Source organism: Lagenorhynchus albirostris, chromosome 12 (genome assembly GCF_949774975.1).
Source record: "Lagenorhynchus albirostris chromosome 12, mLagAlb1.1, whole genome shotgun sequence".
In the NCBI taxonomy this organism is placed as follows: domain Eukaryota; kingdom Metazoa; phylum Chordata; class Mammalia; order Artiodactyla; family Delphinidae; genus Lagenorhynchus; species Lagenorhynchus albirostris.
The window spans coordinates 1405480-1431796 of NC_083106.1; the positions used below are offsets into that span (position 1 = coordinate 1405480).

Consider the following 26317-nt stretch of genomic DNA (forward strand, 5'->3'; position numbering starts at 1 on the left):
ATGAAGGAGTTAAGGTCAACGAGACTGGGGTAGGGTTTCCACAAGGGACAAGCGCCGGCAAGGTTAAAATGTCCTGGAACCACACATGCAAAGGGCACTTCAGAGCCGGCCTGTGGGCGAAAGGAGGCTGATGAGACAGCAGGAAGCAGGGACACAGACCCCCAAGAGGACCGGGCAGAAGACACGGGTGCGCGCGCATGTGTACATAGGTACACGCACGAGACACACATACACACCCATACACGCAGGTGCGTGCCCACACACACACATGCACGTGTACCTATGCACACGTGCCACACACCCTGCATAGACTCCTCTCGTGGAAATACCTGTTTCATTGAAGAAAAGGATGGCAGGTTAACTGATTTCCAGCAACCAAGCTGCACCCTGGCCCTCGGTGCCGCTGTGGGTTACCAAAGCCTCCAGGTGACGCTACGTGGGAGCACCCAGGTGCTCTGCCTCCTTCAAAGGCAGTGTCGTCCGAAGCCTGAGGAAAACGGCCAGTGACGAAGCTTCCAGCCCACTTCCTGGCTCTCCAAGTATGAGTAAAGGCTTTGGGAGGAGCACACGTTTACGATCAGAAGACTCTTCGGAGGGAAGGAATTCCTCGTGTTCATCTGACCCGACCGCCCTGTTTCAGAGGCAGGTGGAGTCCTCCTGGCCTGGCCCCTTACCGCTGGTTCCATGGTCCCCCGACCCCTGGGAGCTTGCGAGGTGCAGAGGCCATGACCTCGCCCTCCCGACCCCATCTCTGCCCCACGTGGAGATCCGCGGCCAGCTGCCCGCCTGGCCACACCAGTAGCATCAGAGGTACTGCGGCTGGGCTGCAGGCCCCACCGCCGTCAGGTTTTACATCACGTGTTTTAATAAAATTAAAGTACACAGAGCACTTCAGAGAGGGCGGTACTGCACCGACTGGAGGTGACAAGCGCCCTCCGGCCTCGCAGAAATTCTGCTTGAAAACCTCGGTACTTCCAGGGGCGACAGCCCTGCCGACCACATGTGTGGTTTACGCCTTCCTCGGAATTTCCAGAAATGCAGTGCTGGGAGCCTGAGCTCTCTCCGTGCAGGACTCAGCGGAGTGCACACCGAGCCCCGGTCAGCAGGATCCCCCTGCAAGTGGCCTGGGTCACACCCAGGGAAGAGGACGGTCACGCGGTCCTGAGGGCCAGGCCTGCCCAGAGAGCGCTAAGGTAACGCCTGGTCACAGCAGCCCAGCAGGGAGAGAGGCCCGGAAGGCATGCTGAGGCTTCTAGGCCAGTGGTCACTACGTGTCCAGAGTGAAAGCCCAGGGTGTTCGCAGGGAGAGAACAAGGGCTCTGGAAACTCGCCATAACTGCGATATTAATAATAACCCCCGTCGAGGGGCAGGGGTCTGTCTCCTCGACATTGTGGACCCCTGTGCACTCGTATGCCGGCCACGCTGTGACCCACAGAGACCCCAACGCTGCCAGGGGGTCGCTCTGCAATGACGAGCAGGACGGTGGCCATAAGACTCGGGCTGCGAATGAGAAAGGGGACGACGGGTATCAGGAAGCACTTTGTAACCATGTTTCTTTTCTTATTCACTGGTCACTAAAAAGCCAGGTCTCGGAAATCTCCAGGAAGTTGTTTCTGTCAGATATCCTTTATAATTCTGTTTCCAGAAATCTCAAAATAGTTCCAAGAACCACCGGCATCTAGACTTTTCTTCTTCTTCTTCTTTTCCGTCTTCTCCCTTTTTTTTTGGCTTTTTTATTCAATGTCAGAGATTTTTTCTTGAAAAGAAAGGCCCAATGGTCTCAGATCAAAAGAAAAATATTAATGTGTTTGCTGAGTTCTAAAAACACAAACTCCACAAATTTCTAAGAAAATATGAGAAAAATCCATCAGTGTAAATCAGTGTACTTCTGTTCAAGGTCAATAGTTAAGAGCAGGGTTTCCCTGGTGGTGCAGTGGTTGAGAGTCCGCCTGCCGATGCAGGGGACACGGGTTCATGCCCCGGTCCGGGAAGATCCCACATGCCGCAGAGCGGCTGGGCCCGTGAGCCATGGCCGCCGAGCCTGCGCGTCCAGAGCCCACAATGGGTGAGGCCCGCGTACCGCAAAAAAATATATATATATATGCAGCTTCACACTTGCCAAGTTGATACTACGATACACCAGCCAATTTCAAAACCGGGAATAATTGAGAGCAAATGCGGATGAATATTCGTACCCCGTGCAGTGGGAGTGCCATTTCAATCTCCTTCCCCCCCTCTCACCTTCACAGCAGAAAGCTCTCGACCTGGGTGTGGTGCGGAATTGGCAGTGGTTGTGCCCTTGGGGACAGAGGGATGTAACAGCAGCACCTGCCCGGGGAGCCAGGACACCTGTCTCTGGTCCATCAGCACCAGGGTCCCCTCCCATTCGCCGTGAACCCTTCCTGCCACGTGGTCCCGGGGCAGGCTGGGGGGTGTTAAATGCTGGACACAGGGGGACAGGGTGGGGAAACGACTGGCAAAGTAAATCAGCCGGAATGAAGGAGGCGCCCCTGAGGAGGGTCCGCTCCCGTTCAGAGCTCGGCTCCAGGGAAAGGCTGCGTCTGTGGGAAAAGACGGTCTGCAGACCGGGAAGCCCTTCTCCGGGCAGCCCCAGCGTGGACCAGACTCAGATCACCCACAGGAGAGGGCTGAAAGCAGATGCTTCAGAGCTCCAACTCCCCCAAATCTACAGTGTCAGAGGTACCTGATGCCCAGTTATCTCAAACTATGTTGTACAACTAACGATGTCTCTTTAAAGTAACTTTAATATTTGCTACCCTTGGCAACCGAAGCACCAGATAACCTTGACCTCGACGTTTACAGGTACCTTCGCATTCTTTTTATTTTAATCCTTTTGATTTAAACTAAACTTGTTTTAGGAAATAAGTTTAGTTTTTACCTACTTCTTCCTTATCACATTTTTTAAAGATTTTTTTTTTCATGTGGACCATTTTTAAAGTCTTTTATTGAATTTGTTACAATATTGTTTCTGGCCTATGCCCTGGTTTTTTGGCCATGAGGCACGTGGGACCCCAGCTCCCCAACCAGGGATGGAACCTGCACCCCCTGCATTGGAAGGCGAAGTCCCAACCACTGGAACGCCAGGGAAGTCCCGTCCCTTATCACACTTTTTGTGTCACAAATTTATGGTCTGAAACTTCTTCAGTGAGGTGTGAGAATCCCAACCAAGGGAATTTTCCAGAAAAAAATGAGGCTGGACCCAAACACAAATAAGCTAACGGTGACATCCCCAAAAGGCCATCTGCGCTTAATTCCAATTGACCGTCCCTGTGCAAAAGCAACCCACCACGGACTCTGCAGAGCTCGAAGTGGGAGGCCCGGGAGAGCGACCTCAACTGTGGGACACAGAGGCCTCTGGTGTCAATGTCCACCCAGACAGATGGACGGCCTCTGGCCTCTGTCTAATGAACCCACCACAGACGCCCACGGAGACTATGGCCAACACAGAGGCTTCATATAGCGGCTTCCTCATCGTCCTCCGACAGAGTGTTTGACGGGAATTATCCTCCTAAAGGGCATTTGCGGGGGGTTCTCTAAAGGAACAGGGCACCAAAGAGGATCGTAAAACTCAAACTTTACTGCCACCTCCACAGCACCTGTTCTCACAAGCTAAGTCAGCACAGGCCATTGTTTCTAGAAGGTTCTCTAAAAGGTGGATCACCTGCTACTTGAATTCATTCTTAGGTCACTTCTCATTTCTCAGCACAGACACCCGAGGTGTGTAACAACGATCAAGGCATAAAGTTACATCCAAACTTTGCTCCGAGGGACGTGTTTAGGGCACACAAATCAGACGTGCGTGGGAGGTGAGTGCTGGGCTGCCCCGACGCCTGTGGGCAGAGTGTCCTGCGGGGTGTCAGCGGGAGTGGCGCCCACGTCCAAGGACCGGCAAAACTCTGTCTTTGTCAGGTAGAGCAGTGGCCCCAACCTGTTCACTTAGGATGTGTCACATTATGAAAGGAAGAGCAAATTACTCAAAACCTGGCCAAGCACGGAGTTGAGACAGTAGCTCTTCTTTCTTTGGGCAGATTGTTGGCACTAACAGCTAAACACCGCAGAACACTGTCTCAAGGGTGTTTTAGCCTGTGTGGCTTTTTTTCCTAGGTAATAAGAAAAAGAAGGTTAAATCTCTTTCTGAAATTGACTCTATTTGTGCTTGAAATATCAGCATGTTTTGCTGAGTCAAGCCCTTCATTAACGTGGGAAGCATTTCAATGTTTTGCTCTAAGCTGCTTGTTAACTCCAAATCTGCTTCTTAGATCAGGAAAATTGAAAATTACAAGTGTGAAATCAGCACCCCCCCCAAAAAAAAATCACTGAAAACGGCACAGGTGCTATTACACACTCCCCACAGGCTGAAAGGTGAAATGAGAAGGAGTTGGAAGAACCAATAAAAAAAAACTGGTGAGAATAATTTTAAGAGACTTTGGAAACATTCTGTGAAACCCTTGGATAAATTTGTGTCATGATGTCATAAAACATTCTAAGAAAAGAGAGCATTCAACAAGAAAAAAAATGATTCAGAAATGACTCTTCTCGCTACGTGCTCTCAACATAAACCCTTGACATTTTACGTGAGAGCATTCAACAAGAAAAAAATGATTCAGAAATGACTCTTCTCGCTACATGCTCTCAACATAAACCCTTGACATTTTACGTAGAAAACCTTAGCCAAATGAAAATAAAGCACATGGGTGTACACTTCAGTGACTGATTCTTGAACAAATGATCGAAAGCAACTTACCTTTGCAGTTTCCACGGTAAGCAATCTCTAGCCGGGGGTCTTTGCACTTGGCGCGCTGAAATTCACAGCGAGACAGGAAGGTCCTCCCGTCCGAGGCGCAGAGGGGTTTCTGGGTGGGACCCCCGCAGTCCAAGCTGCAGTCCTTGTCCTTGTCTTGGTCGACTCTCAAAAACTTGGAGGAGCAAAGAAAAAAGAAGCCAGACATCTCAAAGAGTGTTCGATGGAAAGCATAAGGCTATCTAAGGACACTTAGTGCCAGGGGATGTCCCAGACACATGGTGGGAAGCTCTGAAAACTCCGACCTCCATCCGTTTCCCACATCTGGATAACTGTAACTTCTCTGCCCAGCATCTGGTGGCTGGACCCCTGAAGGCTCCCCCACTGGCCTGGGACGCCGTCCAGGTCTGCATGGGGGTGCACGTGTTCTGCGTACCTTTAATAATCTGAATAGCAATGTTTTTCTTTGAGTTTGTGAATTCAGTGCCTGGTTGACTCCTGCATTCACCAGGTTTTGCGATCACCTTGGAAGTCGTGGGCATCAGAAGTGCCCTGCCGGCCTGGAACTGGGGGGCAGTCTCTCCCTGTTGGACAGTTCCACACAATCTCACCTCCATCCCAGGACCCAGGGCTGCTGAGGTGGTGTGAGCACGGAGCCCCTGCCCCAGGGTCCCCTCCGTGCAGTCCCCACTGACCGCTCTGGGGTCCCCATCCTCTGACGGCCCAGACACAGGGCTTCAGAGCTCGCAGCATCTCCCAGTGGGGCTTAGATCCGGCCACCTGCTCCCACACCTGTCCTCCTTGGACCGCTGATGGTGCGCCCTGCCCACCCCCCGGGCTTCCCAACCCCCCGTGCGTCCCACCCTCTGTCGTGTGTAGGCCTCCTCAACCCAGACGAAGCAACAAACACGAAGATGAATCCAATAAAGCTTCAAGCTCTGGGAAGTGGCGCCATCGCGAGCCTTTGGTCACTGGAATGTCACCTGCCCTTCACAGCGATTTATTAAAGGAAAGAGAGAAAACCCCGAGCTGTGGCTACTACTCAATACTCCACAGCAGTGTGTAGAGCCCTGGGCTCTGTGTATATCTGAACAGGTTTATTTGGCATGTTTGCCCCGGTGATGTTTACAGGGGCAGAGCTCTACTCACAGCAACTCCTCCCCTGTCCCAGTCTGAGCTGGAGGAAGAGAGGGAATGGACTTTAGCAAAATTGCAGGGACCTCATCAACTTGTTCCCTCATCAGGAAGAGACAGAAAGGACATTCTCAAACTCAGGGTGCTTCGCTCCTTAAAGAGATACCCACACTCTCCCCTTGCGTCTCTGAGTGTCCTAGCTGGCGATGTGGAAAGACCTACCGAAGCTGAGATGAAGCCACAGCGGGAGGAAGGCTCCATGGGGGGACCGTTGTCCAGGGAGCCACATCGCTCCCGGGGTCCAGGCGGGGTCCTCACAGCCCCACCTGGGGTCCTGGGGAGGAAGGACTGCAAGTGCACCGTGGCAGGGAGGGTGTGAGGGACAATCCCTCGGCGTGTTTGGCTGGGAGCTGAGGTCCGTGGCCATTTCCCGGATTTCTGGAGAAAGGCTCCAGCCAGGAGGCAGGTCATGGGCACCTGGAGGGGGACGGTTCTTTGTTCAGTGGGGCCCCGGGACACAGGAGAGACATTCTGCAGGCTCTCGTTTTCCTAAGAAGTTCACTTGCCAAAATGATCTGTGCTTATTTTAACCAAGAGGCAAGTGAAAACAGATCATTACCTTCCCAAGGTTTCGCAACAACAACAAAAGTGTTCTTTTACTAAAAATGGGTAAAGCAAGGCCATAAGCACATTTGATTGAATTCTGTCACTGAGGGGTTTCAACCCCTGGTTTCTCTTTCCCCGAAACTGATTCATGAGAATCAACTCTCCAGCCACGATGGTACCCCCCAGGCAGCGGCAGCTCCCAGGAGACAGGAGCACCCAGAGCACCGCACCTGAGGAACTCCATCCGCGCGAAACGCTGCTCCTCTTACAAAGTCACTGCCTCACCTCATTCCTCTCCTCACAAGCCTTTGAGTTTTCGTAGACTTGTTCTTATGACTCGCAGCTGGCCTAGAACAGAGCGGTTTTGTGCAAGAGAAAGAAAGATAGACAGAGACAGAGGCCACCAGGGGAGCAAACTTGACCGTGCAACATCTCGGGACCTTCGCAGGCCCAGTGCACACAGGAGCCCGCCCAGAAGCAGCTCCCTTCCACTTTAGATGACAACCTGAAATAACCTAAATCCTGCTAATTTTTGTGTTTAAGAGGTGGTCTGTTTGTATTCCTGAAACCCCAAGCGAGGAAATGCGGATGACTTAGGGAAAGACGGCGTAATTATCATTTCCTCTAAATGTAGAGACGCAGCCTCTATTTTTTATTTTTTTTAAAAAGCTGAGCATTCAGGCACTTGCAATTTGACCATAATTCTCAGTAATTTAATGACGTAGAACAAACAGTGGAACTGCTCCTTCTCAGAAATGAGGGGATTCACACTTTCTGCATGTTTCTCCCCCTCCCCGTTTTTAACAGCAATTAAGGGGAGACAGTGTACAGAGGAAAATGAGCTTTTAAGGGAGCTGGATTCTTTGCTAAACAAAGCCCTGGAGGGAAAATGAAATAGTCCTATTCTAAAGAATTCAGTGTTCACTAAAGAACTGGGTTGAGGGTCTTCAAACTAGTTCAGATAAAAGGCACTTTGTCAAATTTAGAAGGAAATCAATTACACCTTGAACAACACTATTAAAACAACAACCTCAGCGTCCCAGGGCCCCCTCTCCTTTACTTTCAGGAAGCAGGGCTGTCTGCACAGGTGCCTTGCGGGGGAGGGGCAGAAGGAAGCTAAGGGGGTGCATGTGCAGTGCCTGCCTGGACGTCATGCGACTCCTGCAGTGGAAACAGTAGGTCAAGTGCAAACGGATTAAAGATGTGATCCGTCTTCTGCTTTAATAAATGCATGGGTTTAAGCAGGAACAAAATGAAAACATGTAAGAAATGGGTTAAAACACTCTTAATACGGATGAATTTCTTCACTGTGATACTGATATCTGATTAGAATATGGGATAACACATGGTATGGGTTCACATTAAGAAAAACACTTCTGAATTACATAATCCGGCAGCTGTAAGATTCCCCAAAGCGAGAACCTTCTAAATGATGAACCACCGGGAAATGAATGTAGCTTCCAAGTAAGCGTGTTAGCGTGACGCGAGCACGAGGCTCATACGCTGGGGGTGAGATGGGTTAGAACCGCGAGGGCGTCTGGGGCATGGGTGAGTCTGGGGGGTTTGAGAGAGTAAGTGATCTTGTACCACGGGGGGAAGGCGGGGACACCGGGGACACGGTTATAAACACACCTGCTAAAGGGCAACTTCTCCACTTTAGAGGCTAAGCTTTCGCTGATTTCAGGAAAGAGTTCCCTACTTTCTAGTGGAACAGAGAACCCGAACCTATGACACAAACGTGGAGATGGTGTTCTAAAGCCTCGAGCCTGAAGCTGAGACGTTTGAGTGAAACACAGCTGCTGCCCCGAGTTCTCCCCCAGGGAGACAGCCACTCACTCATTCATTCATTCACTCATTCATTCACTCGCTCACTCATTCATTCACTCATTCACCCATTCATTCACTCATTCACCCATTCATTCACTCATTCACCCATTCATTCATTCTCTCACTCATTCATTCCCTCACTCATCAATTCATTCACTCATTCATTCGTTTGCTGGAACTAACAAAAGCCAATCGTGCGTGTTTTACAAACGCTCTCCTGCAGTATTTTAATTCTCTGCCTCTTTTTCACACTCTTTAAGGACGTTGTGTTTCTAAGGTAGATCAAAAGTCAGGTCCAGCTTGAATTGAACTTGTTCAGTTCAGTGTTGAGGGACAGCCCTCTGCCAGGCTTTTTCCTGGACTCCAGGAGGGGCGTGGGGTAGGGTTCAAAGGCGGTCCTGTCCTCACAGAGCTTAGGTTCCAGAAGGCAGCAAACACAGCACCACAAAGCATCACGACAGCATCTGGGCCAACGAATAACTACCGTGCGGTGCAGGACGACGCATGATCACCGGGTCACACGAGGCAGAACAGTGTCCGAGAGCCCTGCGGGAGAGCCTGCTGAATCTGGTGTGGGCTGTGAAAACGCTCCTCAAAGAGACCATCTGAGAAGACTGGAAAAGCCCAGGAAGGAGACGGGATGTGGCCTGGAATCCCAGGGCACAGATCACCAGAAGCAAATCAGGAACAGTGACGTCATGCAGGTCTGCTGTGGGGTCAGTCTGGCGACTGGCCTACAGACCAACGAGCTGGGAGGCACCCTGAGGACCGGGGAGGCTCAGGGCTGCCAGGGGTCCGGGTAGCTGGTCCCCTTCCTGCCGCCAGAACTCTCCCAACCCTGTGTTCCCCTTGTTACACACAGATGACGCCAGCGGACGGAGTCTTACAGAAAGCAACCCACTTAGTACGGTTCTCCAGTCCTCTGTAATTAACTCGGCCCCATTGCAGCGTTCATGGTGCTGACTGTAAACCAATGAAAACTGGATTCTGCCGCTGCTCGATGCTACTCAGGACGTTCAGCAAACGTCAAAATTACAAGAGTGTGGTGTCGACCCGGTCTGTTTGTCTGTAAAACGGGAGCAATGATACTTTCTCTGCCGACTTTGAGGTAGCTGTGAGAGTAACTAAAATAACGGGGTTTACACTGTGGAGAACAGGATGAAGACAAGCGCGGGTGGGAAGGGCGTCTGTCCCGCAAGGGAGCTGCCTCCTTTGCAAGGCAGGCGTGGCACCAGGAGGATCGGACCCCAACAGAGACGGTGGGATCGGCTCTCCCTTAGGTGCCTGTCCCCGCCCCTGCCTTCCTGACTTGAAAAACAAGCCAGCAACGTGAAGTGAAGACAACAGACTGTGGGCCTGCAAAGGGGGCTCTGTCTTAGCAAGTTTAAGACCCTGAGTGAAATAACGCAGTGAGATAGCAACGTAGTGATAACGTGTGTCCCCATCATCACTTTGGGCCTCTTTGGGCCTTTTCATTGTATTTATGGGACATCTGTAGGAATTTAAAAACCAAGGGCAAACTATTGGGATGAATTTGTTTAGGTTTTATGACTAGATTAAAGCTATAAACCCAATAAAGAGACAGAGAGTGGCCAACAGTCTGTGCTGGAAAATGCCAGTGTGTGTGGCAGGTGGTCTGCACCACAGGGCTCAGTGGTCAAAGAAATGGCCTTGACTTTGGAGACGGGCAGCTGGCTGTGTGACCTGGGACGGTCGTCCTTTTAGCCCAATAATCCTTGGCTTCTTCATTTGTGAAACGGAGGTGGTAACACTGTTGCCTGTTGGGAAAGTGAAATGAAATAGTGCAGGAGAGATGCTTGGGGAAGGCACGCAGATGTCGCTTGAAATAAGCCCTCCCAAGCAGGGATTCAAACACAGGGCGAGTTCGCCCTGGTAAACCTTTACACGGTCGTAAAGGTTTCGAGTCCACGGTAGGAGCATTAAGTGACCCTCCCATCTATGGTCATTTTCAAAACGAAACTTCGGAGCATGAAGTAGAAAGGGAGCTCAGTTAGGTGGTCAGGACCAAGAAGCAGGTTTTGCGGGAAGATGCCCAGAGCGAGGGAGGTGGGCTCCACACGCAGGGTCCATGGGAAGGGGGTGCCCGTGCCCGGAGAGGGGGCCCGGCAGACGGGCCGCAGCAAAGGCTGCAGGGACCCCACGGAGGAGCGGACACAGGAGAGTCGTCCACCGCGTGTAGGGCACAAAGACAGCCCTCCCAGGACTGAGAAAACCCAGAGAAATGCAGCGCCAGCAGCCTGACAGGGAGTGACCCCCCGGGGCACGCAGGCCGTTGCGACTGTTTTCTTTATCTCCGGGCTGCCTTCGCCTTTTGTTTGAGTGGACAGGAGACTTTTTATAAGCGTTTTCAGGGAGTCCTTACTCGCTTCGGGTCCCAGCCTCTCTCTGGTGCTCTGGCCCCCGGTCACCGTTCGCACGGCGGCCTTTGGTTCCTGGTCCCACAACCAGGGGCAGATGCTCGGCGGTACCTCCTGCTCTGCAAACCTCGGCTCTTTCCCCCAAACCTTTCTTTTTTATTTACTTTCCTTCCCTGTCTCCACATCAATGTTAATTTCAATGATGAAAGCAGATCTTTTTTCTTCTTGTTAGTACATCTGGGAGGTAATTCAAGAAACTCCTGGGTTTTGATTGCTCCGGACTTAAGTTTATCAGAGAGTCAGTAGGAACGTCGTTGTTCTAAAATTCTCCTTAATAAAATATCACGTGGATAGTGCTACCTTAGTGCAAGAATTATCTTTGATCCTCACTTGAAAATTACGTGACAACATTCAACCGTTACTTTTATGGTTCGGAGGTGGTTCGTCTGCAGAAAGTGGATTCTACAAATGCCTTAAAAACTCTGCAGTGGAGCTGAACCTCTGCTCATACAAGCCATGCCAGTTCTGAAGGTGTCACCACCCTTTTGATGACTTGAAGATGTGTAAGGAAGGTTCGCAGGACTTTGGGCAGGCACTATCTTCATGGGTTTACCTACAATTAAGTGCCCGTTCTCACCCAGGACCCCCAAAAGAACCAAGGAATAGGCAAAATGGCTGTTTAACAGCTACATGTCTTTCTCAGGCTACAGCTCTGTGAGACAACGCACATTTGGGATATGGGAGAACATTACAGTGGACCCTCGACTGATCGCGTTAGAGCACCTGGGACCACAACTCTTTCAGGGTAGAGACGGCGTGTGCTCATCCACGAGGCCTCGCGCCCCATCACCGCGTCCGGTCTACAGTCGGTGCTCAATAAATGTTCATTGTCTGAGGAGCTGTCATAACAGGACCAGGTGGCACCGCTATGGCGTTACCAGGGCACGTGGCAGGGAAAAGAAGCTGTTTGAACTAACAGGTGTAGGGATTCGGGACTAGTAAACAGCAGAGGCCACGACAGACACTGAAACTTTAGGACAGACATCGAAACCCTGGCATTCTCACTCTAAGCGTGTTGGGAGGGACACACCTGCCCTACCACCTGAAAGGCCCGTCCCCCATCGCCACCCCCTGCGCGGGCGCCGCTCTCAGGTCTGTTTCAAACACCCCCAGGCTGAAGTACACAGAGATCATACAGACGCCCTGTCTGTGTCTAAAAACAAAAGCGTAAATCAACCAGGAAAATAAGTATTAAGCTCGTGTCTGACTCCATTTTCCAAAGCCTCCACTCTACACACTGCAGTTGGCCACGTCACCGTCGGCTGGGGGTCAGCCCCAGGGTCGCTAGTCTCCACCCCAGATACGGTGCCTGGTACATCTGTGCACATGGACAGGGCGTGGGGATGCCTGGGGCCCTACCGTGCTCTGCGCACCAGCCCTTGGAGAGGGGCCTGCAGGTGGCATCGCTGACACGTGGCCGGATGACAGGGAGAGAGACGCAGAGCTGGCGCCTCCGTGTGTCCGGACGTGGCCAATCCTTTGTGTTCTGTCACGACACGTCACTCATAAATCCCCTGACAGCCTCCCCGTCTCTGGAGCAGTGAAACGCACCGCGCGCGGCCCCCAGCCCCTCCCTGCTATCCTTCCCTTGGAAGATCAACGCGCTCCTCGATGAGGTGACGTTTCCAAAGGCATTCAGCCAGCGTGTCTTTTTTAAGGCTCCTTCTCATTTCAAAGCATTTAGAGCAAATTACACTAAAGTACATGTTAGAGAATATTAAAAGAGACCTGCAAAGCAGGGGCAATTCATCCGAAAGCAGGGACACCAGATAGTTGGCTTCTCAGCCAAACCTCAGGAGACGATGAGCTACAGGGTGGAACCGTTGCCACTGAGGACAGAACGAAAGGAGTAAAGCGGGAACCAGAAGGACAAACCCCGCTGGAAACAACAGGTGAAAATGTCGCAGTGAGACGGTCTCGTCTGCTGGCCAAGCAGGTAGAGAGACACTGCTCCCTGGGCGAGGAACCGGGACGCGCCACCCAGTCTCCAGCGCGCTCACGCCATTTCTACACTTTAAAAGTGAGAATGAACACATCGCATAAGGCCAGGGGCCTCTGATCTCCCAATAGAGACCAGGCAGAGTTCAGTTCCAAGTCTACATCCAAGCTCTGATGAGACCTGCACAGCATCCGAAACATCGTCTGCATCCTCAACCACACCCCAACCTCATCTTTCTTCCTGCGTTCGCGATCTTGCCCTTTCTGGGGTGAAACGTATACCCAAGCACGGTGTCGAAAGCAAGGATGTTTAGCTGCAGACCGGGGTCGTGAGAATCAGGACGGTCACTGGTCTGGTTCCTGCAGGGTTTCCCCACGGGTCCAAGCACAAAGCAGGTTCCTAACAAGGGTCTGCTGAGTGAAGGAGCAGAAGGGAATGAGCCCTGAGAGCCCTCTGTATCCGGAGGCTGGACTACCTCACCGTCCAGCACTGAGGGACGCGCACGCTCCGTGCTGGGCCAGGCAGAGAGGGGTCCCCAGGGAACGAGGAGGCACAGAGAAGACCCTCCCTCCCCCATGTGCACCTCCACCCGTCCACACAGCCACAACCCACAACCCATGGCAGGAAGTCTGACTCCCTTTCTCTGTGGAGATAAGAGCCGGGTGCCTTTGGTCCACACGCCCTGGGGGCAAGGGCAGAGGATGCCCCTTTAGCATGGAGTGTCGTCAGGGCACCGATAAAGACACCGAGGGTCCCAGAGGACACCAGCCCCGCTGCCTCATTTGACCAAAGAAGAGCTGGAGGGTCGCCGTGGAGGTCACCCAGCTCGTCCAGGACAAACTACAACCAAGTCCAGGACTTTAGGCCTGGGTCCCTGCTGTTCACTCCAGTCATGCACGGCTGTGAACACGACCCGGGGGTCAGGGCTGCGTCTTCCTGCCCCAGGGCACCCGCTCCAAAGGCTTCAACCTGCACCCACGCACAGGACCCACTTCTGAAAAGCAGCCTTGGAAAGGCGCACGGAAGAGGGGCTGCAGGGGTGCCGTGGGCATGCCCCCCTTCTGCCCTCTCGTCTCTTTTGCAGGTTTCCACCCTCTCCGGGCCTGCGGGTGGTTCACGTCAGCATCTGCACAAGTGGAAAATGGCCTGTTCCCCCATCACCTCGGTTTACACGTTACAACAGATTCTTCACATTTTTAAGAGGCCCTGTTTATGTTAGGAGATAGCCAAGGCATGGGGCCTTCAAGGGGAATTCTCTTCCCAGGTTTCTGAAACGGACCATCTGCATCTCCCGATGCTGGTACATCACTGCTCAAAGCTGTCATCGTCACTGAAGTGCACGAGCACAGTCTCGGAGACTGGCAGGAACGGGCTGCCGGCGCTCCTGGGGTCCATCACCCGACGCCCTCGGCGGGTGTCTGCATCGCTCTCCCCCAGGTGCTAACGCGGCGGGGACAGCTCTCCACCCTCATCTGTGTGCGTCACCCAGACACAAGGTATTTCGCTGGTTAGGACTTGAAGTCCAGCGTCAGGTAGCTCACAACTTGCCCTACGTTCAGTTCAACCCGAACCTTGGAACGTGGGGCACCGTCCACGCGGAGACCGCCAGTCACACACAGCTGCTTGCCCTGAAATTAATTCAAGTGAAAAGAAATTTAAAATGCAGCTGCTAGGCTGCACTGGCTGCGTGCACGCTCTCAGCACCCCCTGGAGCCCGGCGCCGGGCAGTGTGAGCTCACGCCTGTCATCACCGGCAGCTTGTAGACGCCGCTCTGGAAGCGATGAGGAAGGGTAGTTCACTTCCTAAACCCCAATTTTTAAAGGACCAGTTGCAGAAAGACAAGTCAATATGCATTCCAGGCTACAGTATTAATGAGGCAAATACAAAATGCTGAGAAAACAATCGTTTTTTTGAAAAAGTCTTCCTGGAATTCACACCTTTAATTAGAGAGGAAAGATAAATACTTTAAGGACAGGAGGAGGAGAAACTTGGAGGGAAGAGAGAGGATTTTGAGGGACCTGAGAGGTACAAGAAGATGGTGGTAAAGAGCGGTGGGGAGGGGCGGGCCGGCAGTCGGGGGGTGGGGATGTGTGACCCTCACACAGGCCTGAGCTCCCCTCCCCCTGGGGGGACAAATTATTGCCCAGCAAAAGCCCAAACTGGGGAGGGGGTGACGGAGGGGGCAGGGGGAGGGGAAGGGTGACGTGAGAGGGGCCCTGTCCTCGGGGAGGCTGACCCCTGCCATGAATAATGGGTGCGGGGACGCGGGGGGAGGTAGGGGATCAAGGGGGAAGAGACCACCCTCTGTCCCAGGAGGTCCCTCGGCCTTTTCCAAACTGGTGTTCCCGACGGCCACCTTAGCCCATCACAAATGTCTGCACCGCTCTCCACGAGGTGCTCAAAGCATCCCATGCTTTCCAGAGAATTAAACGTTCCCAGGGGACAGGATGACAAACAGGCGGTTTTCAGAGGAGAACTCAGAGCCCTGGGAGGGACCCCAGCCATGCGCCTAGGGTCAGGTGAAGACAGCCCGGAAAGGCGAGGCCACCAGCAGATGCCAGACAGAGAAAAGGGCCTGGCAGCTTCCCCGAGGCCACTGCAGCCAAGGTCGCAGCCATGGGCTCCCCTCCGGGGAGGGGAACCTGCAGAAAGAGGGGGCCCGGAAAACAGGGGGCAGCGCTGGTCCTTCCCTTCACTGCAGCATCCTGGCTTCCGGGGTCCATTCAGAGCAACAGAAATCCCTCCCTGCCTGACGGGAGCCTGTGTCACACACGCAGGCCCGGCTCACACACACACACACACACGCCGGCTGCTGATTTGGGGGTCCCTGAACCAGTGCCCCCATTCTGGCGGGGCTGACCCCTCTCCTCCACCCCTGCCGGCTCTGTCCCGGGAAGGGCTGCTCCAGCCTGGAGCTCCACCGCCTTTGGGGGAAAGAATCACCGAACATCAGTGTCAGGAAGCTACATTTGTCCATTTATGTCTTCCCCGGGAGATCTGTTGAGCTCTGAGCAGAACACGTCAGAGGCACTGCTAATCTCCGGTGTACTCATAAGTTTTTCCCACCTTTCTGACAGTGAGGACGTGTTCACTGACCAAAAGGATTCAGATGGGTTCTTTGACCCTTACAAAGTGCTTCAAGGAAAATCCAGAGAAATGTTCTCTAGGTGTTCAATTCAGAAAAAGAGTAGAGGGAAGAAATGAAGAGACCTACCCACTATTTTTATGTATTTCTAAGTGAATTAGCACTCTGTACCCCTAAAATCTCCTAATTAGAACGAGAGGCAGGATTACCCTGGTGCCTTACTCCCTGCTGTCCAGCTGCCCGGTTCCAGACCCCGGACTTGACCGTTTCACAGAGTAAATTCACTCAGAACGCTTAAGTGGAAAAGCTACTCTTAATAACATCTGGTATAGCTATTGAACAAACTCGCCAAGATTTCAACCAACATGACTGGAATAAACTCAAACCAAGAAAACAATGAGGTTTATAATGGAAACAGAAACAAAACTTTAATTTAGGATTGTTCCAAAGGCATGAGAATGATTGCACACTCCTAATACTCTGAAGTTACTGAGTCCACGGCTGTTGACATGCAAAATTCCAGAAAGGGACTACTGCACAGAATCCAATTCCTCCAGGAGTTCTCGTCAGAAAACACAGAGGGGCAAGAACCAGCGGAAACAGCAGCAGCACAAAGACAGCTTAAAACCAGAAGACATGTCTGATGAAAGAGCCGGTTGAAATAGATTTCCTTAGCTGCCGTTTAACCAGAAAAAGGAAACTAGGATTTATATCTTTTTTTGAAAATAAATTATATCCACATCGGCAACTTGCTCATCTAAAGCTAATTTTAATGAGCCAGGATTTAATAGACCTGGAAATTTGATATTAATATATCAAACTATTGTCAGTTTAAATTGTAACACTAATACAGGACCAAATCTTATCATAACGGGGTCCATGCGACAGATACCTTGGCCTTTATATTTTGAATGCCATTTTCTGAGCAGGACTTTTCCTTTGGTTCTGGAAACCTGTCACTTACTTTCAAGTTTGTACACCATTCACCAAACATTTCCCTCCATCACTGTGCAAAGCTACACCACTTCTTGCACAAGGTAAGATTATGAAGTAAAGGGAATTGGATTTTTAACAAATCTGTACCAATACGGATGAAAGTTCAAGCCCGTTGTCCTTCAAAGAGGTCACTTCTGAGCACATCCAAATCTCCCACTGGTTTAGTTTTTGTTCAAATCTGTGAAGTCTTCCTTCAAAACTACCTTCACGCAAAGTTATGAAGGACTCAGCAAGATTTCATGCCAAAACACAGAGAATTTTCTCCTAAATAATCTCATTGGAAACTAACAAGCCCTCAACAAGCAAATCAAGAAACCTCCCCTCACTGTGCAGGTGGCGACACTGAACCAGAGAAAGACGATGCCGTTAGGACACTGTTTCGTGCAGGGAGGAGGGAAGGCCAGAACACACGGGTGCCTCTTGCACTGTCCACGTTTTGTCCTACGAGACAACGTTATCCCTCGAAGTGTCACTGACCCACAGCCACCATGGTCACCTCGTAACCAAGAGAGAAGTTCATTTAGATAAACCAACTTTGCTGTTTAGTAACATCATCCCACACTGCGGTTACAATGAAACGTGTAACTGATGTCCAGGCTTGCACTTCGGCCATGTGGTTTCATCCCCATCAGTGGCCTGTGTCACGGGCTTGACAACCCAGAAGGGGGAACATGCCAGGTGCGGATTAACCACATTTGATGGGCCAGTCGCTGGAGAACCTGACCACTGGCGCCGCTGCTGGTCGTGGGGATGAGGGTCTCCCTTGACGCCTCTGATAGTTCTTGCCTCTAAAATATAAGGTGAACTAAAGGGGATGCAGAGTAGGGAAAATGAAAGTCTTGTGAATTAAAAATAAACATCACGCATGCACGCGCATGCGGGTGCGTGTGTGTGTGTGTGTGTGTGTGTGTGTGTGTGTACCTTTAAGAGGATTGGCTCCAGGCCAAGAGTATTCTCACGTGAACGGCAGATTGAAGCTTTCATTTTAAGTACAGTTGAGTTTTTCGGGTTAGATAGGGAAGGCTCCTTATTTTTGCCTCTGCAAGAAATGTTCTCTTCAAATACAACCTGTCATTTTTCACGTGCAAGTCAAAAAATGGGGGAGACATTATTTTGTTTAAATAAATTCACTGGTAATTCCAGAAGCAAATTCAAAACTAATTAAAATTCAAAGAGATTGATTAATTAAAAGGTATTCAATAAATTAGAAGACTCGCTTCTAAAGTGAGGAAATTAGGTTCATCAAAGAAAGAGAACTGAGGGAGGATGAGTGGGCGGCCCTAAAATGGTTAAAAGCAGTGTCTCAATTTCCTAACAAAATAAAATCACAGTTAAGTCAATGCAAACAGCTCTTCTGCATCTATGTCCATCTGATAAGATTAAAACATTCCTGCAGCTCCTATGTGCAGATAGTTTAATGCACGACAGAATTAATGTTTTGGCTTAAGTTTTCATTAAGCATTTTATTGTTATTAGTAATAATAATGTTGATCTTTAGACAGTCACTTGGAGCTCGGCCTGACTCTGGCGGAAGTCGTCCGTGAGTGTTTTAGGGTTAACTGACCTTGTTTTGAAAGACAGGTGCTGTGGACGATGTCATCACAAGACTCTAAACCAGAGGAGCCTCCACCTTCCAGAACCTTCTCAGACTGTCCGGGTCTCAGGAGCATCCTTCCCCAGTTCTCGCCCTTTCCTCTCGTCCCACCCTTCAAACATTCTGGAAATAACTTTTCTACATTATCTGGGCATCCATAACTTCACGTGCACAAGTTCACTTGTGATTTTAATAAAGTCGATTTTCTGTTCAGTATTGTCTGTCTCTGGCCTCTTTGGAATTCAGACTCATCCAGCTTCAACTGGACTCAGATGAAAAGTGCTGCATTACGCAGAAACACGGTAAGGATGGCCTGATAGGAGAAATAGATGCGATGGATTGGGACGACCCACTGTAAATTATACACGATGATCCAGAAGTATGTCCTGTTGTCAGAGGTCAACTGCCCAGAATCACACAGGGTCACCCTTCGTAAGGGGAGGCGTGTTCCCCACTCTAAGTGGCCCGTGAACATGCCCAAGCCGAGGCAGCAGGCTCCCCGCCATGTCCCACCTACTCAGTCTGAGCAGCGAGTTCAAATCCCAAATACAGCCTCAGCCCAGACCCTGCTGCCACGGTCACAGGGAAGCCGTGGCCACAGCACGTGGCACTGAGAACCGTGGACGAGGGGTGAAGTGAGGCAGGACCAGCCCTGTACAGCCTGGCATCCGTGCTTACCGACCTGCAGTCTCAAAGCTCCCGGGCCAGTGCCTGGTGACCCAGGTGACAGTTTTCCCTAATTCAAAGCTGATTTCAGCGTTTATAAAATGGGGGCTTGCACCGAGTGATTTCTCGGGTTCCATCAAGTTCACCAGAGCGCCCCCCCCCATGAACCGTAGAGGAGGTGGCATGAAGGGAGCTCTCTGCGGGGCATCAGCCCTGGAAAGGGGTCACCCTCCACCCTGGAGCCCATCTCCTTCTGGTCCACAGCAGTTACCTCTATACACGTTACCATGGCCTTCAAAGGAAGCTCTCCTGGCTCCCGGCACCACCCCCCAATATTTTTTACTCTAAAACAGAGTTTTACTGGGAGGGGCTGGGATGACTTGGTTGAGAACCTTATTTCCTCCCCCTACAAGAACATTCAGAAAGCTAAGACTGTCGCCTAAGCAAGGCTGAGAGTTTGAAAGCTAAGGGAAGGAAGTACGTTGTGTAGGTATTATTGTGGATTGAAAGGTGCCCCCCCCAAAAAAATATGTTCAATCTGAACCCCTAGTACCTGTGAATATGACCTTGTTTGGAAACAAGGGTTTTGCACATAGAATCAATTTAAGATGAGGTTATACTCAATGAGAGTGGACCTCAAACCCACTGACACTGTAGGTTGAATTGTGTTCCCCGGAAAATTTATATGTGAGATGCTAATTCCCATCCCCTCAAGATGCGACCTTATTTGGAAATAAGGTCATTCCAGATGCAATTAGTTAAGTTAAACTGAGTCACGCTGAAGGAAGATGAATGAGCCTTTAATCCAGTATGACTGGTGTCCTTATAAAATGGGGAAACTTGGACACAGACATGAGTACGGGGAGATGCCATATAAAGACGGAGGCAGAGACGGGGTGATACCTCTACAGGCCTGAGAAGATCAAAGATGCCAATAAGCCACCAGAGCCGGAGGGAGACCTGGGTCAGATTCTCCCTCACGGCCACCGAAGGAACAAACCCTGCAGACACCTTGATCTCAGACTGCTCCATCGGCAGGAAAGGAAAAGGCAGAGACAAATGGCAACGAGTCTGCTACGCGTGGCAGAAATCAGTGAGCAGCTGAGGTGGAGAGAAGGGCAGGCGTGCCCAGGAGAGGGGACAGGATGCATCCGGGACAGAGACTGCCGCTCAGGGACAACGTGGATGCCACCTACAGTCTCCTCACAGCCCAGCACAAGCATGACGCCTCCTGCAGGGGGAACGTGCCCACATGGCGGGGGCAGCGGCGGCAGGGAGTTGTCTAAGGGCCCCATGCTCTGGCCGGCAGCGTCCTCTGACCTTCTCAGCCCCCAGCCCCAGCTGCCCACCTTCTATCTGCTCCTACGTGGTACAAAAAGGGTAAACCAAAAATGAATGAATGAATGAGCGACCTAGACACTAAAAAGACAAACACTCACTCTCCAGTACCTGCACCTCCCTGGCCCGGTCACAGCCACATCCAAAGCTGGCCAGGACCTCAGGGCACAGAGCCGCCCTGGACGAGGCCCTACACACACGGACGCGCCCTGCGGGGTGGTGGAATCAATGCCTTTGTTTATGCTTCTTTTCCAGGAAAGGCAGCTCTGTGTAGGCTGAGGTCTCACCCTGGACCTTGACTCTGTAATGAAATGTTACAAGCTGTGGATTTGGATGGCAGAGAGTTGGAACCAGGACTGTTTTTTTTGTAAAACAGTGCAGAACCACAATAGAATCTGAACGAACTCAACAGGGAATCAGATAGGTTTTCATGCATCAGCCTCCAAAACGCTGTTCCTGATTCATGGTGAATCACGATTGGTTTGGATGTGCTCGCAGCCAATACCGCTCTGGGGAAGGAAGCCACGGGTGCAACTCGGGGATGAACTTGATAGAGAACAGCCCTTTAAGCCTAACAATATGCCAATCAAACTTTGATCTCAGCGACACTGCTCACTGCTAGTCTTTGAATAAGGAGCAAAGACACAGTGCAGTTCTTTTCCTTAAGTTGTCTGTTTTTTCCCCTCTCTTTTGCTCCACGGCACAGAGACTGGGGGACTGCAGGCCTCCCATCACGCAGAACACAAACAGAAGGTGACGGGGCGTAAAATCTATGAATCCTGTCCCATGCGGTTGAGGATCAAGACACCGGATGCTTGAGTTCTGCAATTCGGTTGGTTTCAGTGACTTTGGGAATGAAACCCTTTCACTCATTGGATGAGTCCAGTCCACAGTGAGTGAGCCAGAAACGGCTGGACCAGAGTTGCCAAAACAATAGCACCCACAGGAAGAAGTAAGAAGATCAAGGGGAGGGGATAAATTAGGAGGTTGGGATTAGCAGATACGCACTACCATACGTAAAACAGATAATCAACAAGGACCTACTGTATAGCACAGGGAACTCTACTCAGTGTTCTGTAATAACCTATAAGGGAAAAGAATCTAAAAAAGAATAGATATACGGGGCTTCCCTGGTGGCGCAGTGGTTGAGAGTCCACCTGCCGATGCAGGGGACGCGGGTTCATGCCCCGGTCCGGGAGGATCCCACATGCCGCAGAGCGGCTGGGCCCGTGAGCCGTGGCCACTGAGCCTGCGGGTCCGGAGGCTGTGCTCCGCAACGGGAGAGGCCACAGGAGGGAGAGGTCCGTGTACCGCAAGAAAAATAAATAATAATAATAGATATATGTGTATGTGTATATATATATATATATATCTGAATCACTTTGCTGTACACCTAAAACTAACACAACATTGTAAATCAACTGTACTTCAATTTAAAAGAAAAAGAAAGAACTACAGGCACATAGAGAAAGGAAGAAGTAAGAAGGTCAGTTATGATAGCATCCGAGGCAGGAGCCGCCCAGAATAATCAGGAAGGAGCTTCCTCACTCTTGCCCCAACTGTCCACGTGTCCTGGGGCTCAGTCCTGTGGGCTTCGGATCGCTCAGAATATTAGAAAATCATTCTACTATGTGGAGTACTCTTGAATTTGATGAAGAGCCACATTGCCTTTCGAACTTCATTGCTAATACACGGAAACCACGAGCACTTTTAATGTATTGACTCTTCACCCTATGGAAGAGAGGTGTCTTAAAATGCAGTCTATAAATACATTTTAATATGTTCATAAATGATCAGCTATACATAATAGTATTGCCAGGACTCGCAAATATAAGTCAAGTATTGTATCTTAAACTGCAAATTAATGGCAACACAATTTATAAACCAGGGCTGCTCAAAACCAGACGCTGCACTTCCTCAGATGCTCCTGACACCCGTCTCTGGGCTCAGATGGACAGAGACACGCTCAACATGGCAGCACCTGAAACTCCAGTGGGGTGGGGTGTCGAGGAAAAGCTCTCTGCCTCAGGTGAACCCCCTTCCCCGTCTGCCTTGTCAGTCGCAGCACCGGACTAGGAGACCCCATTCAGCACATGGCCCTCGACCCTCCTTCAGAAACACTCATTTTAAAACCACTTTCCCACCCACGTCACGATGCCATGCTGGCCGCTTCTGCAAGGGAAGATCCTGCACTTCTCTGGGGACTCACTCAGACTCAGGCTACCCTAGCCACGGTCACGTCCCCAGCTACAATATCCTTTATCCCACACAACCCATCTCTCCAGCACATCGGTACAACTGGTGCTCTGGCCTCTACCCTTGTCCCTGTGCTCCCAACTGGCCTGAACCCCGGAGGCCAGGAACTGTGGCGGGTGACTCTTGGACGTCACCCCCAATATCCGTCAACGGGTGGGCATGCGGCAGCTGTCGAGGGCCCCACTTTGCTTCGCAGGTCTTACAGGCCATCAGAGGCATGGCAGGCCTGAGATCCACTCAGCAAAGACTCACGCGTTCCCACGTGCTCAGTTATTCTGGGGGAGAAAATGGGAGAAGCTGGAGCAGTAACACGTGGTCACTGCGTCCTGAGAAGGTCCACCTGGGGTGGGGCGCGTTGCAGAACATGCAATGCTGGAGACTGTCAGGTAGCTCTGCTGTGTGTTCTGGGTTTCATTGGGAGTAGATCCCAAAAAGGCAAGTATATTTGGAGATAACTCTTTAGAACAACACAGGAAAGTACTTTCCCCGAGTTCCCTCCCAACACCTTCACACACACACACACACACACACACACACACACACACACACACTTCCACCAGCTGCCACCCAACCTCAAACAGCCAGGACTCACAGACAATATGCAAAACCACACTTCATCATTTCTTGTCCCATCATCTTTTTCCTTTCGGGCCTCGAGGTATCCCAGAAGAAAGCCCAAAGCTTCCAAGCGTGCTTGTCCGTTCTCGCAGCAGAAAAGGGAAGTTAGAAAAATACCAACTGGTCAAACTTTCCAGGGGAGAGAAACAGATGACTGGAAGTCCAGCTAAGCACACGTCTAATGATAAGGATCGTGTGACAAGCCCAAAGTATGCATTTCCAGGCTCCGCAAATTGAAAAGGTGACGAGCAGTGACTTGGAGGCTTGGCGGGGGAAGGGCAGGGTGGGCTGTGGTCGGTGATCTCAGAGGCGGTCACACATGTGCTTGAGGTCTGGCCATCGAGCCGAGCGATTCCGTTCTGCCTTAGAGCCGGAGCACCCACAGGAAGGACGGTCCTTCCAGGATCTGGGCTCATCTGCTCCTAGGCCACACGAGGATTTGAAAAGTGCAGAATCACAGGAAAATGAAACTGCCGAGCCCGGAGCCTTTAACGTGAACCGACCTTAACTGAGACTCGACACGCATCTAATTTAATGCAACTCTGGTTAAAGGTCTGGAGTCGTCAGTGTTATTGCAAACAGAAGTCTATAATGAACACAGATTCTTAGATCAAACACCGAGGGAAATCAAGCTGCTGATTCCAAACTTTCAGGAGTGCTTTGCTTCGGTCCGTCCCATCGGTGCCAAACGTTCCATCTCACAGAAACCCTGGCTAGTTCTACACTCTGTATTAGAGACCTTTACAGTCTTGAAGCCCAGGAATCCCACATCCAAAGTATCTGTGATGAAAAACACCAGAGGAGCACAGAACTACACAGGCACAGCACTGCTCACTGAAATACTGTTTTAATAGCAGAATAAATCGGAAGGAAATGAAATATTCAACGATAGAGGTTCGGATAAACAAGTTACTCTAAATCCATACAACAGCAATGTGTTACTCCATTAAAAATCATATAAAAGAGGTAGAACATATTTTTAAACAAAATTATTTAAAGTGGAAATGTAGAACACGATCCCACGTTTACATACACACACACATATACATATATACCCATATCCAGCACACACACACACACACACACACACACACACAGCCTAGAGGAAAGATTGCAAAATGTCAGTACTGCAAAGTTGTATCACTGTTTAATTTCTAGGCAACAGTATTACAGGAAACTGGTACTTTCCTCATGTGCTCTTTTATCTTCAAATTTCTATAGTGGACCTGAGCTACTTTTTAAAAAATTACGTTTTATGTATTTTATTTTTAACTTATAAAACACTTAAAACCTACTGAAAATGTATAACTATATGCCCATCACCCAAATAGACACGTCAATAGTAAAGAAAGAAAAAGGAATGAATTATGAAAAACAATGGCAGAAAGTAAATACCCCAAACACCTAACAAGACACAGAAAACGTGTTCTATGCCCCTCGGACAAGCTTAGATGTCACTTTCTCGTCTAATGAGTGACTGATCACATATAACGAAAACCGGGGGTCGAAAACAAATTTCCACCGTGACTATCACCACCGTGTCTGTGTTGACTCCCCCGATTCTGAAATGTAGTCAAGACTCTCATGTACTTCCAGCTGCCCTCTGCACAGTTTAGGACAGCTAAAAACAAAATAAAACAGTTTGGATCAGAAATACTTAAATTCCTGGACTTCCCACCGGTGTGTCTTGCATCCATAAAACTGAAACAACAATCCCTTCTCGAGGGCACTGGTAGGAGGTTTAAGGACACCAAACCTGTGAAGGGTCAATGTGCACGGTCACTCAGCAGACAACAGTCATCACATCCTGACACCTCAAGGTCACCCTGTCCCAAACCTCCCCTCCTCCCACCTGTCCACCTGGTCAAGGGCCCCAGCCCCACCATGGATGACCTCTACGTGCCTGGAGGGACCAACGCCCCGACCCCTTTGCCCCCACCCTCTCCAAGCCTACCCCCCCTCTCTCCTGCCTGCGCCTCACCCCTCTGGTCGGTACAGGCAGACTGTGGTTTACTGTGCCGTGTGGATGCCGCAATTTTGATAAATTGAGGGTTTGAGGAAACCCTGCATCAAGAAAGGCTATCAGCGCCATTCTTCCAACAACATTTTCTCACTTTGTGTCTCTGCGTCAGTTTGGTAATTCTCGAAATACTTCAAACTTTGTCGTTAGCATCATATTTGTTGTGTTTCTGTGATCAGTGATCGTTGATGCTGCTACTGCAACTCCCTGAAGGCTCAGATGATGGTTCGTATTTTTTTAGCAATAAAGTATTTTCATGAGAGTGCACATGTTGCCTTTTTAGATGTACTACTACTTCACACTTAATAGGCTACAGTGTAGGGTAAACATCACTTCTATATGTGCCTCACTTTGTCGTGATATTCGCCTTATTGTGGTGGCCTGGACCTGAACTGCAGCACCTCTGAGGTGTATCTTCACCTCCTCCCGGCCCGGCCACTGTCCTTCCCGCGCCGAGCCTCCCAGCCCGGGTGGCTGTGTGCGGCGGGTCTGGGAGCCTCCCGGGGTTCTCCCCGCCCCCCACGTAACCTCAGCCTCCTGCCCATCCCCTTCCCAGCAGGCTCCTCGTCTCCTCTCCCCAAGGCTTCCCTGGATCTCTTACAGGACTGGCCACTGGTTTGCACATCCGACTGGTGGGTGGGACAGCGGGCACTCCCCTGAGAGTCACAGGCTGGAGCCGGATGGGCAGAGCCTATCCATCCGGCAATTCTGCGTGCGCTGGGCACGTGGCAGTCGTTTCACAGACGTCTCAGGAATAAACAAGTAAACGAGTGACCGTCATCCACGTCTGGAGGGGCGAAAAGGCTTTCCCGGGGGCCATCCCTGGAGCTTCCCCGGAACCTGCCCAGAGCAGCATCGCATTCATGGTGGTGACCAAGAGCTGAAGAGGCTAACAGGCCAAAGTCACCCAGCGACAGAGCCAGGATGTGACCTTTCCGATTCCAGTCTCTCTGGGGTTTCTTACACGGGAAACTATCGGATGAAATTCTGTACCAAGAGTGTCGACTCAACATAAAGTAAGCGAATCTGAAATTAC

General features: G+C 50.7%; 1 protein-coding gene across 4 annotated transcripts in view; it reads right to left on the bottom strand.

The window, feature by feature from the left end:
- Positions 1 to 26317, bottom strand: part of SMOC2 (SPARC related modular calcium binding 2) — a 155018-nt gene that overhangs the window by 104814 nt on the left and 23887 nt on the right. For all 4 annotated transcript variants that reach the window (XM_060167920.1, XM_060167919.1, XM_060167918.1 and 1 more), the window contains exon 2: positions 4767 to 4938. In XM_060167920.1, the coding sequence (XP_060023903.1) occupies positions 4767 to 4938 (172 nt within the window). The remainder of the gene's footprint in view (positions 1 to 4766; positions 4939 to 26317) is intronic.